Source organism: Charadrius vociferus, unplaced genomic scaffold (assembly GCF_000708025.1).
Source record: "Charadrius vociferus isolate BGI_N301 unplaced genomic scaffold, ASM70802v2 scaffold477, whole genome shotgun sequence".
Classification (NCBI taxonomy): Eukaryota; Metazoa; Chordata; class Aves; order Charadriiformes; family Charadriidae; genus Charadrius; species Charadrius vociferus.
The window spans coordinates 4900065-4912309 of NW_009649449.1; the positions used below are offsets into that span (position 1 = coordinate 4900065).

At 42.1% G+C, this 12245-nt stretch overlaps 1 protein-coding gene across 1 annotated transcript in view; it reads left to right on the plus strand.

Annotated features, from left to right (window-relative positions):
- Positions 1-10920: 10920 nt before the first annotated feature.
- PRDM16 (PR domain containing 16) overlaps positions 10921-12245 on the plus strand; it is a 214421-nt gene continuing 213096 nt past the window's right edge. Inside the window, exon 1 of the mRNA XM_009889626.1 lies at positions 10921-11262. Coding sequence (XP_009887928.1) covers positions 10936-11262 — 327 coding nt within the window. The 5' untranslated portion in view covers positions 10921-10935. The remainder of the gene's footprint in view (positions 11263-12245) is intronic.

Sequence of the window (12245 nt, forward strand, 5' to 3'; positions counted from 1 at the left end):
CAAAGGTTGAAACAGATCGTGTGGCACTCCTTTGGCACAGTGGCGTGTTGGCGAAACCACTTCCCATTTGTGACCACTTCCCTCCCTATACATTTATCACCCAAGTCTTTTTTCAACCGTAAAACTTGTGACGATGAAGGGTTTCCATGAGTCAATGAAAGAGAAACAAAGACATTTCTAAATGTTCATTTAAAGCAGAATTTATGTTTTTTCCTTAGTTAGTTGTATGGAAAACCTTTTGGAGCATTGCTCCATGGTCTGAGACCTGTGCAGAGCACTGGCCCCCACCTGTGTGCAGGAGGTCGCTCTGCGGCAGGTTCTGGTTTGGTTACTGGATGTGTTGCTTTCTGCCCAGCAGCCACTGGCAAACGCTGTAGCTACTTACCAGTACAGCTTAGATGGAGGAAAAAGGTTCTTGCAATGAATGGAAGGAAGAAATTGTGCAACAGGCTCAAGAATCTTAAGTAACTTATTCTTTATTGTCTTTTCTTTATAGCCATTAAAATTAAATATAATATTGTCTGTGGATGGAGGAAAAGCCATCTTTGTATGGCCATGAAGCATTTAATGCTTCGGTCCTATTCTTAATGAAAGAAGAATAATTCTTGTCAACACAGTTTTGGCACTAATTTGCATCCTTTCCGGCAGAAGGAGACCCAAATATTTCAGATGAGCTTCCAGAGATGGTCTTGCACTGAATTTTAGGTCTTGGGCTAATGTATGGAAAGTCTTTAAGTGTTACTAACAGCAGCCATTCTTTTCTTTAGTCTGAAGACTCACTGTGTGTTGAGGGAAATGTGCCTTTGTAGGTGAACATTCGTGCCAACAGCTGGCTACCTTCACCAGTAGAGTGACTGGGAAACCATTCCTAGATGAACTGAATAACGGAGTCTTACTGAGGATGGTGTGGACACCTTGACTTTTGTATTTTGATGCTGCCGTTCGCAAAGCATGCTGCAGGAGACCTGCATCCTAAAGAACGTGAGCCCGTGCGAGGGGGGATGCCAGTTCCTGGTGCTGCAAAGCGGTTGAAATTTGTGGAAGCGGGGCTTTGTAACCCGGGCCAGGCAGATTCAGTCCAAGTAGGGACGAGGTTTCTCATTTTCTATTGTATTTCAGCTGTGGCCATCAGGTGGCAATCTGATCACTAAGATCATTCACTGTTCTGAAGTCCCTGTTTGGGTGGGTGCTGCTTGGTGCTTTCCAGTGGCCTTTGCGATTTATAGATGTGTTTTCTAAGTTTTGGTGTGCGCCTGGCTGTCAGCTTTCCACCCTGTGCAGAGCAAAGGGAGAGCGGGGAGAGAGGTTCATGCAGAATTCCGAATGGAGTAAGGCAGGGTATAGGATAGGTACTCATTATAATTTACCTGAAGTAAATTATAGATGGGCAGCACAATATTCAGAGGTAATGAACCCTGTCAGTTGTTGGCAGTAGTTAAGCACATACTTGCTTAATGTAAGTATTTGCACTCTTGGCTGGTTTAGGCTGTAACGTTGATGATTTGTTCCAGCTCTGCTGGTCTACAAATTGGTCATAAAAATGACTTTATTTTTGCAGATGAAACATACTGAGTGTACAGCAAATAGAGACACAATCCTGTCACCCCAAGTTAAAAACGTAGGTGGTCTTGTTTTCTGGAGGTGTGAAATATTCCATGCCTTCTTTCTAACATAGCACTACATCTGGATTTTTTTTGTTTGATTGTTTCTTCCCCGGAGAACGTTTCTAAAGGAAAATCCATACAGTGTAAGAACCTCACTACGTTCTGTGGAGTTGTAAAGGTGGTGGGAATGTCCATCTTTGGGTTGGAAAAGCTGTTTGAGGTCACCCACTGCTCTTCCTCCGGAGTCAGAAAAATGGAAAGGAATCCCAGGGAAGTTCTGGCCTAGGGGGTATTTTTCTAATGATACCTTTTATATTATAATAGCCCAATAACAAGCAGTTCTAGACAATACTATGGTTTTAATACCTGTATGCATTTCTAAACTTACAGCTCGGAAGAAGTTGCAAAGTTTGAATAATTAAGTAAAAAAACCTTTCAACGACCGATTAATCCCTAAGGAAAAAGAGTCTGTCAGTCTCTGACTGTGTAGTTTCAGTCTTCGCTACGAAGTCACAATTCTGTGTGCATATTTGTATTTTCTACTCTTTTGCTCAATTTTTTTTCTTGGGCCTGAGATTCCAGGTTAGCTTCTGAGGCAAAGTATGAGTTCAGTGGGTGCCTGTAATTCTTCTCCTTGTTTAGAGAATGAAAATACCTGTTTTTAACACGTATGTTGTGTTAATACAGAGTAATTTGACAAGAGCATCCCCTGCCCTGGCAACATGGTGGGCTTCAGCCTGTTGTTGTTTTATGTACAAGTAAAAATGAGCCGTTTTCTGGGAACATCCCGTTCTGGAGCTGTCTGCCACATTTGAGCGTGGAAAGTCACCCGGTGTCAGCCAACAGCAGTGCCGTGGAGTATGACAAAAGTGTTACGGGCTCAGCCCGGTGTTCTCTTTGCTCTTGACATTCCCATGGCTCTCGATGGGCATTCTGAGGACAGGAGGAATGTAGGATCGGGCCCAGTTTTATGTTTATTTCAAGGTCAGTGAAACTCAAGGCAGATTGTGCTTACTGATCCGACATTGGTTGCCCGATATAATTCATTCTTGGTGTGCTCTGGAAGTGTCCCTAGCGAAGGAGCTGGAGACGTTCTTCGCAATGGATGTGGATGTAGAAGATGCTTAGTCCTTTCAGATAAGTAGATATTTCCTTAGCAGGATTTCGTATTCTATAATAATATTAATAAACACATTAAAAAACAAATACAAAACCTACAAAAAACCCCACCCCAAGTCGAACGCATTGTTTCTTTTACCCCCATTTCCTTTAACACTTTCTTTTTCTTTCATTACAGCTGCTAAATAGATTATTCATGAGGTCTCTGCCGATACTAAAGCATCACTCTCATTGTTGCAAGAACCTCATTGGTGTCACACAGATTTTAAGCCTATGCCCATATCTGATTATCTGTGGAAACAACCTTTCAATGGGTCTTTTTATTAAGTAATTTTGCTAGTGAGCTTTGAAGGACTAATTTTAGTTTCATGACAATAACAATAAGGTCAAGTTGTATTTCTGTACTGCTTTTCACATAGCCAGACATTCCAGAGCATTGAAATGCTTGCCGTTAGAAGAGGGGCAGATGTAGGACAGCATGGTTGTCATCAGTGAATGGCCACATCCCCCCCACAGCTCTGGAGCAGCAGCCAGCTGATTTGGGAGGAAACGTGGCAGAGCTGAAGATTGTTCCTAAACAACAAGATGTTCTCTGCTTTTTTTTTTTTTTTTTTACCAGTTGTGTTACCTCTGTACGTGCTGAGAGGAGCACTGAGGTTGATAAACAGTACAATAAGCACTGACAGCAATCTAGAACATTCTGCAGTGCAGTGATTATAGGCGTACCAGCAATGCAATAACCAGAAATTAAGGAGGTTTAATCAATACTGAAGAAGCAGTGGAAGTAGACAGACTTGTTGCCGATACTTCAACTCTAATCAAAATTAAACCCCAGCTGCTGAATTTGCCTCAAATCCCGGGAATAGACGTGACCTGTGGAGAAGACCTGCTAGCGCATCTGTGTGGTTTAGTGCAATCTGCCTGGTATCTCTGGAAGCCCTTTCACAGCAGGACTTACCGCTTGCCTCGGAGCCGGGCTCAGAAGGTGCGCTGCCCGGAGCTTTGCCCGGGGGCTGCCCCGGACAGGGCAGGTTGAGCTGGAAGGAAGGGCAGAGCTGGAGCTGTGCCCCCCAAACGCCGCTGCCTCCCGCGCGGCTCCGTCTGTCCCAGCGGTGCTGTGCTAAAGGAGCTCAGGTACGGGAACGGCTCTGGTTTTCCCTGACCGCCCTGGCTGTGAAGAAATACCACGTAAAAGCTATTGATCTAAATATTTGACTGTGGTGACAAACCCAGCGTGCCTACACGTACCTGTTTGGTGGTTCTGCTCACACAGGTGCCATATGGTATCTCTTGCGTCAGAACTATTGCGACCTGAAAATGTCCTGTTTCGTTGTCATTTCCTGCCTGGTGCCGGTCCCTGACAACTGATTTTAGCAACTGAAAAGGCAGAAGCAAAAGATTCCTTGTGTTCCATGATTTCTCTTGAAATATGAGGTCAGATGTGGGTTCAACTTCAGAGTAAATTAAAATTTAATCAGAACTGGCCTGATTGTCCCAGAGAAGAAATGAAATTAGCAGTGTTCAGTAGCGAGGTGTCTTTGTACTTTACTTGTATCATTTGAAAATTTTCACAGGTCGTGCTCCAATAAACCTAGTTTTGCTTTTCAACTCAGTTGGAATTCCTGTTTCTTAAGTGCAAAAGAGGCTAATCATAGAGTAGAAAATAATTTGACTTGCTAATACTAGGAGAGAAAACATTTACAGCAACCACAAGTATTTTCAGGATTATGGAGTATATCATACTTATGAAAGCTTGTTTCTGGCGACATGTTTGAGTAAGGAGGGTTGCACTTTTTAGCAGAGGAAACGTTTGTAAGCTGTAGCAGGGAGTTCTCTGTATTTCTCAAAAGCTGGAGCAAAAAAATGTTGGCAGAGGAATCAAAATCCTCTTCTTTACTAAAGTCTGCCACCAGGTTTCTTAGGCATGAACTCAGGAAAATCTTTATTAGGCATAAAAAAAAAAAAAAAGGAGGAGATGTGTCTTTCACACAGAAGGTGTATTCTGGGGGTATAGAAGAGATGTAGTATGTATACCTTAAGTCGAGCTTTGCTTTTTCAGCTATTCTTCCCTGATGGTTTCTATTTGGCAGCAAGAACTGTCTTCCATGCTGCAGTGAAAAGTGTAATTTTTGTTGGGTGCTGTTTCCCCCCTGATTACATCAGAGGTCAGTCATTAATATGCACTGTGGGAGTCCCTCTCGTTTCGGCATGGTCCACAATGAGGCGGTTGTTGGACTTGTTATCATAGTGGAAACTACTGTGCAATGAAAGCACAGTCATGCTGCCTCATGTTTAATTGAGAGATGGCAAATCTGTTCCCAAAATACTTCAACTACTTGTATTGTATGACAAATGTGTTTTTCTTTTCCCCTTCATCTGTTACCCTCCCCCCCTTTTTTCCTTTTTGGATGAAAAAAAGCTCCTTTTTCATTACATGCGAACGTTGTAGCTTAGCAATTGACTCCTCTTGGAAAAATCCCCAAACATTATTACCCTCTGAGTCTACAGTTTTCACTCTTAAGCTTCCTATCTCTTTATATTTCACGCTCCCTGGGACTTGCTTTTTTTTTTCCCCCTCTTTTTTTTTTTTTTTTTTTGCTTTAGTATGTTCAGAACTGGTTGTGTAACTTCCTTCTCAAGCTTATTTCACGTTCATACTGATGTTTGGCATCACCATGGATGTGTTCTTGTAGGACCTGGTCAGCAGGGATGCCTTTACGCGTCTAGAGGGTGAGACAGGCCGTATCCAGAGAATTGCCCTTGAATACTATACACTTCGGTATATAACTGTATTCTGCATATATAAGGCCTGGTTCTCAGCTTATTTACCCTGAATTTTTCTTTACCTGCCGTAGCTCGGTCAACTCTTTGTAGTAAGAGTTCATGTTACGAAATCCGTGGGCCTGCTGAAAGATGCTTCCAGGTCGTCACTAGTCTGGTGGCAGTGCTTGAGAGATACTTTGAGTATCGCTTATTTTTTTGATCAGGAGCAGCTGTTCAGTCTATGTGTAATTTTCTGATCGGTGAAAATTATTTAACATTAAATTAATAAATTATCCCATCTCTATGCTAGCTTTATTCCTATCAGATAGAATTTCCAGAATCGTAACTGGGAAGCTCACCTGAGTTTTTGGTCAGTGCTGGTAACCAGCTCAACAGTTGCCATCTTCCAAGTCAATTTATTCATTCGGCTTGGTTGCTTGCAACTTCTTTTGCATCGTTCCCTCTATTAAATGTGATTCTGCATTTCAGTGCGCCTCTTCTAGAGGTTCTGCTCTGAGACATCCCTGCTAGATAATATTTTGGTGCATAAGTAAGCCCTGTTTGCAATTCCTGGAGATGCTTTCCCTTTCAACAGATAGAGTATCTTCTGTTTAGTGTTGAAAAAGTTGGGTACTAACAAACACCTTTTTGCTCTGTGGACTACAGAGTTGGGAGGAAATAATAATCCCTGCTGAGTTTCAATTAATGGCTGAAGTTGTATGCTACAAAGCCGATGCACTAGCTAATGGGAATACTTGTATTTTTGTTAATTAAGATTAATTTACGATTAATAACTATGGATGTATTATGGTGTAGCTGCAACTAACTTTCAGTAAATGCAATTTCATGTGAACCATTTTTGCTTTAGACGATGAATCTTTATTTTCTTACTGACTGGTATTTTGGAATGTTACTTTAACATTTTACCCAGCTTTCTATTACAACTACAGTTTTCTTGCCAGCTAAACCCCCTGAAGTAACATAAATTCTGCTTCGGTTTGGTATGAGGCATGTGAGTATCAGTTCATCACATGTAATTCAAATAGAGTATTCTAATATGCTATAGAGCACTCCAATTAATGTAGCAAAAACTTTGAAGATACATAGTAATTACTTTTTTATTCCTAGTAGCTTTCAGAGGAGATTTCTGAAACTTACTTTCTTCTTAATCTCAAACCATTAGAGTGAAAATGCTCTTTTTTCGTTAGAGTGAAATGTCATTAATGGCCTTTGTGCACTGGGAAGTTGGAACTAAATGTATATGTATATCATTTTTCAGATATAGGAAATATGAGCACAATTCTGATATCTCTATGTTTAAATCATTTATGATGCCTGAATAACTGTTCACTTGAGTACAGCGTATGATGTTAAAGGATTATACTTTGTGTGATAAAGATCGTAAAATCTGTAAAAGGCCCTGTTTAGCACTAACAATCTGAAGAGGTAAATGCATCCCGAAGATTAAGTCTGTTGTCCTCAGTGGAGTTCCTTTGGAAAATTTCTCTCTTGATTTAGCACTCACTTGGATGATCCTGGAATCCTCTAGCCAGTTCTAACATAGATAGTTCAAAAAAGTTGTTGAAAAACCACAGATGGTTCAGTCAGGAGTCTTTAAAGGGTTGAAAACACACATTTCAGTGAAAGATATTCTATCCTATGTAGCTCATTCAAGAGGTTAAGAGGTGACATCCTCAAAAATTCAAAAGGGAGAGATGTTGAATGCAGAAGGTAAAAAGAAGGCAGAGTGCTCGCCAGGGAGAGAGGAGACAAAGGGGCTTATAATTCCCCCATTAGCGCTTGCTGTCGAACTGTGCGCTTTGTGTGTGTGTGTGGTGGTGTACAAGCCCTTTCTCCTTACCAGCAGTCGCTACTGGGCAAAAGTGTCACAGTGGAGCAGTGTACCAAGGCTTGTTGGCCATTGCTGGAAAATCTTAAAGTAGGATTTTTTTCAGCCTAAAAGATAAGCTGTGTACCACCTTTTGATCTTGAAGATGGAAATGATTTAGAGGAGTCCTGTGGTCTATGTAATGCAGGAGGTCATATGGAATTAGCACAAATCCTCTTTTCTGCCCTTAAAATTTATCAGTGACATATCTATTTGCAAATCTGTTGGTTTGTTTACGATACATCGCTGCATCTCTGTGTAGGAGCTCTCTAGTGCAGCTGCAGTCGTCAAGGTTTTATAGTCAGAATGCAGATGCTGCAGTGGATAAGAGAAACTAGTGATGTGGGGTTTAGTTTTGGGTCTGTGTAAGACAGCAGCTTGCATATTTTTTTCTGTTCACCTCTGAATTGCTTCTTTTGGCTGCTTAAGGAATATTTCAGAATCATCGCTATGATTACAAACCCCTAACATCAAACCTTAAAATACCAAAGACTTTCAAGATTTCATAAATGTAAACAATGTACTATTGTCTAGCATATTTTTGGAGTCTTAAAAAGAACTCGGGTTCTTGGCCTTCCAGCAAGGTAGGAGAGACGGACTGGAAAGGCTTCTGTCGTAACTGAAGGCTGGTTAGCAGTGACTGTCGGCCTGAGTTTGGGTTGCAAACTGTGGAGATGCTTCCACAAATTATGGAATCGGAATCACAGAATGCTTTGGGTTGGAAGGGACCTTCAAAGCTCATCAAGTCCAACCCCCCTGCTGTGAGCAGGGACATCTTCAACTAGATCAGGTTTCTCAGAGCCCCGTCCATCCTGGCCTGGAAAGTTTCCTCCAACAGGTCCGTGTCCTTCTTATGTTGGATGCAGTACTCCAAGTGGGGTCTCACCAGAGCGGTGTAGAGGGACAGAATCACCCTGCTCTGGGTTTGTCCACTTACTGGGAAAAAAAAAAATCGCCTCCATTCATCGTTAATACAGGTGTTTGTGAGGTCAGAAGTTCTGGTGAAGGTACTTTCTTCAGACAGGAACTGTAACAGCAATCTTGCAGACCGAAGTCTCTTTCCTATCTGTTCTACCCTTGGGGTGCGGAGGAGGATTCTTTCCTCATGAAGGTGATCGGCTGAGACCCGGGGTTCATTTTCCAACTCTGTTAGCAACTTGTTTATTCTCTCTATGGCTGCGTCTCGTCTGTAAGACTTTATAAGCCATTTCCCCTCCTATCTCTCTGTAAGTTCTTCGAAGAAGGAGCTCCCTTCTAAGCAGGGCTAGTTGATCAGACTGAGCAGGAGCTGTCAGCACTAGTAACACAGTAATAACTGCATTTCATAAGAATAAGCGTATTCTGAACACAGTACATCAGAATGTGGTTTGACTGTGGGAATTTCACACAAGTTCAAGGGATAATTTCTGTCTTTGGGGAATTTTGTAAAAAAAAAAGTAATGAAATCATTAATTTTGTAATCAAAAGATTTAAATTTCAAAATTTTGTATGGTCAAGAAAGCGAAGGAGGAAAAGGGAAAATTAATTTTGAAATTATTGGAGTGTTTCATTCTGCAAATAGAAAACCAAGATGTATTCTTGGGTTCCGCGATCTGACGTCTGCTGAGCGATGACCCCCCGCAGGTACTGGCCCTGCCACAGGGAGGGAAGAGCCAAAGTGGAGCTGCAGCTGTGTCATCCGGGCTGCTGACGGGGAGACGTGGCCGAGTCTCTGATAGCACTGCAGGTCCGGGAGACTTGTGGAATCCCATCTGTAGGGCAGGGAATAGGTGGAGGAAGTCCCAAGAGCCCTTATGGCACGGCTGCCGTGGAAGCTTGGCCTCTTTGGTTGATTCATAAATGAATTTGGAGGAAATGGGGCAGTTTCTTGGCAGAACTGCACCCAGCAAGCAGAATTCTGCCGTGAAATCACTGAAATGCGTGTCTGAATGAAGCGTTTTGGATTCAGGAGACTATCATTTTCCGGTTAAAAGTATTTTTCTGAAAACTTCTTAGTCCACTCCTGTGCTCACAGACTTTTTTCTTATTTACTTTTCTTTCACTGCATTCTGGTAAACATCTCTCAGATTATTTTTTTTTTGGCAAGTGATGGAAGAGGGAGGGTTGTTTGAAGAATATTTTTAGCTTGTACAAGCCAATATTGAACCAGAAAATAGATGCATGTTGTTACAGTTTTAATCATGGAATTGACTTGTTGTTCTCTGAAGTGTAATAATTTGTTGCTGGAAAATGAAGCTTAAAAATCTTTGCAGGATTAAGGGTATTTACTTTGGGGGTGGTGGTGTTTGTTTTCCCCAAACACACACACACACACTCCTTCCTATCCTCCAAACTGGTTTAATTCCCAGTCTTTTGTTAGGCACTGAGCTGAACAATTCTGTAATTATACTGAAGATGCTAAGCATGAAAAATCTGAGATGTTATTCCTAACTGGACGCAGTTATCAATTCTGGCTCGTAATGTTAACTCCTCCTACTTAAAATTTTGCCTTTATTCTATATATATCCTTTTCAAATCTTCTTATGTGTGTGGTTTTTTTTTTCCTTCTACCTTACATGACCGAAGAACTTGAGGCACAGGAAAAACAGCTGCAGTTCTGCTGATGCTTTTGTAGAAAGACCACACAAATCATTATTTAAAAAAAGGAAAAAAGAAATAGTGACTCGCCTCCAAAATTCTTACATCCCGAATAGTATGAAATTAAATAAGCAGTTCAGGCCTGTGTTTTAAAGTGCTTGCGTTTCTTTGTAAAGAATAATGTTATAATACTACTTGGGTTAATCTGTTTGGGTCTAGCTGATGAGATGCTGTGTGGAATAGAAGGAAGCGTACAGCGTTTCCCCGGCTTTCCCTCTGCCCGCTGTAGCGCTATTGCACACCAGATCCCCGTCCTGTGGAGTTCAGTGAAACAATATCTGTACTATGGTTGAAAGTGGAGCTTAAAATGCTCCCCTTTTAAGCATGTAGGACACATTAGTCTTAAAGTAGCACTACAAACTAGTGATGCTTTTGTTACGCCTGAACGGGTGCGTTGCTGAGATGCAGCTGGAAGGTCGCATCAGCCACAGCTTTTGTTGTGTGACACTTTGGACCCAAGAAACCCAAATACGAGGCAAACAGTTCTTGCCAAACTTAAGTCAGGTTTTACCTTTATCTTTTATTTCCTCTACAAAATATACTGAGCCAGTTAAAACAATAAATAGTTGTAGGGACCTCGAACACCTCTTCTGTGTTTTCTTCCCTCTTTCCACTATTGGAAGTCAACCTCTACAGTAACCCCGATCCAGTACAGCGTGACAGGCCTGCAATTAGCTTCCCTCTCATCCTTCAGTAGCACCGAATATTGTGCAGCCAGTATGGCTATTCTTACCTCAGTTCTACCCGAGTTCTGTAGGTGAGGGTTATCTTTTTTTTTCTGCCACTACGTCTATCCTTAAAGCATGTGAACTAGGCTTTATGAAACTTTGTCCCAAGAAGAGATTAACTAATGTTCACGTGAGTATTTCAGTGTGTTTTGTTCTGCTGTTTCCCCTTTTAGGTGACAGCGAGATTGTAAATAATATGTACGAGACCGACCCTGATCTCCTTGCTGGCGAAAGCGCAGAGGAGGAAACAGAGGACAGTATTATGTCCCCCATTCCTGTCGGACCTCCATCACCCTTTCCCACCAGTGAGGACTTCACTCCCAAGGAGGGCTCACCTTATGAAGCTCCTGTCTACATTCCTGATGACATTCCAATCCCACCAGATTTTGAACTCAGAGAATCTTCGATTCCAGGGGCAGGGCTAGGGATTTGGGCCAAAAAGAAGATTGAAGTTGGGGAAAGATTTGGACCCTATATGACAGTACAAAGGAGCACATTAAAGGAAACAAACTTTGGATGGGAGGTAAGCGTGCTGAATGTGGTGATCACATTCATTTGTCTTCTGTGCAAACTGTTCATAAAGCTAGACTGAGTCCTGGCTGGCCTGGGGGCAGGAGGAGTGACTTTGCTAATGCCATATTTCCCTGCGGTTTTTTGCATCCCTGATTACATGCAGTATTCAAAAAGCAGCAGAAATCCTTTTTAAGATAGCTTCTTGGGCTACAAATACTGCTCTAGCACCATTTTAGAAGGTTGGTTTTAAATGATGTTGGGTCACTTCTTAAAGTGCTTGTCATTTTCAAATTGTGTTCAGAACTTGTCACAATGGAAGAAATATGATTAGTCGCATCATGTTTTGTAGTTGGGTGTGTTACCTTTGACTTCCAGTCCATGTTAGCTGTGCAGGCGTTATTAACTGGTCATAGAAAAATAGCATGTACCCATTAACACCCTAGATGTTCTTGAGTTCTTGTTCTGCAGCAAAGATAAAGAAATGTGAAAGTCATTTTTCTCCAAGAGCTAAACAAAACCCAATCTTCAATAGGAAAAACACCGCTGTTGTAGAACTCTCATCTTTCTCCCTGCTTTTCTGGGATTGTCCCAGAAATCATCTTAGTTTCTTCTGCTCCTATATTCTTGATTTGGAAATATGCATACCCCTAAGAATTATCATAAATTATAGTAGATTCTGTGAACAGTGAAACGTAGCCTAGGATTTCTGCCCTGGGACCACAGTCCCATCCTGGTGCATCCAGTGTCCAGTATATCATTGCTTCTCTACTGTAGCCCTAATGACCACCCGCCACCCCACCACCCCTGCTGCGCGTCGATGGGAGCTGCGGTCTCTTGTCCAGAGGAGGAGGCTGTGTCTGGGGGAGGTGGTTCAGAGAGCTTTGCCTGGCTAGGACTCACATGGTGTTTGATGGGCTAGCCCTGTCCCTCAAAATATGGGCAAGCTGAGTTTCTCCTCCCTTTTCCCCTGGGTGAAGCAGTTCCTCGGCCCGT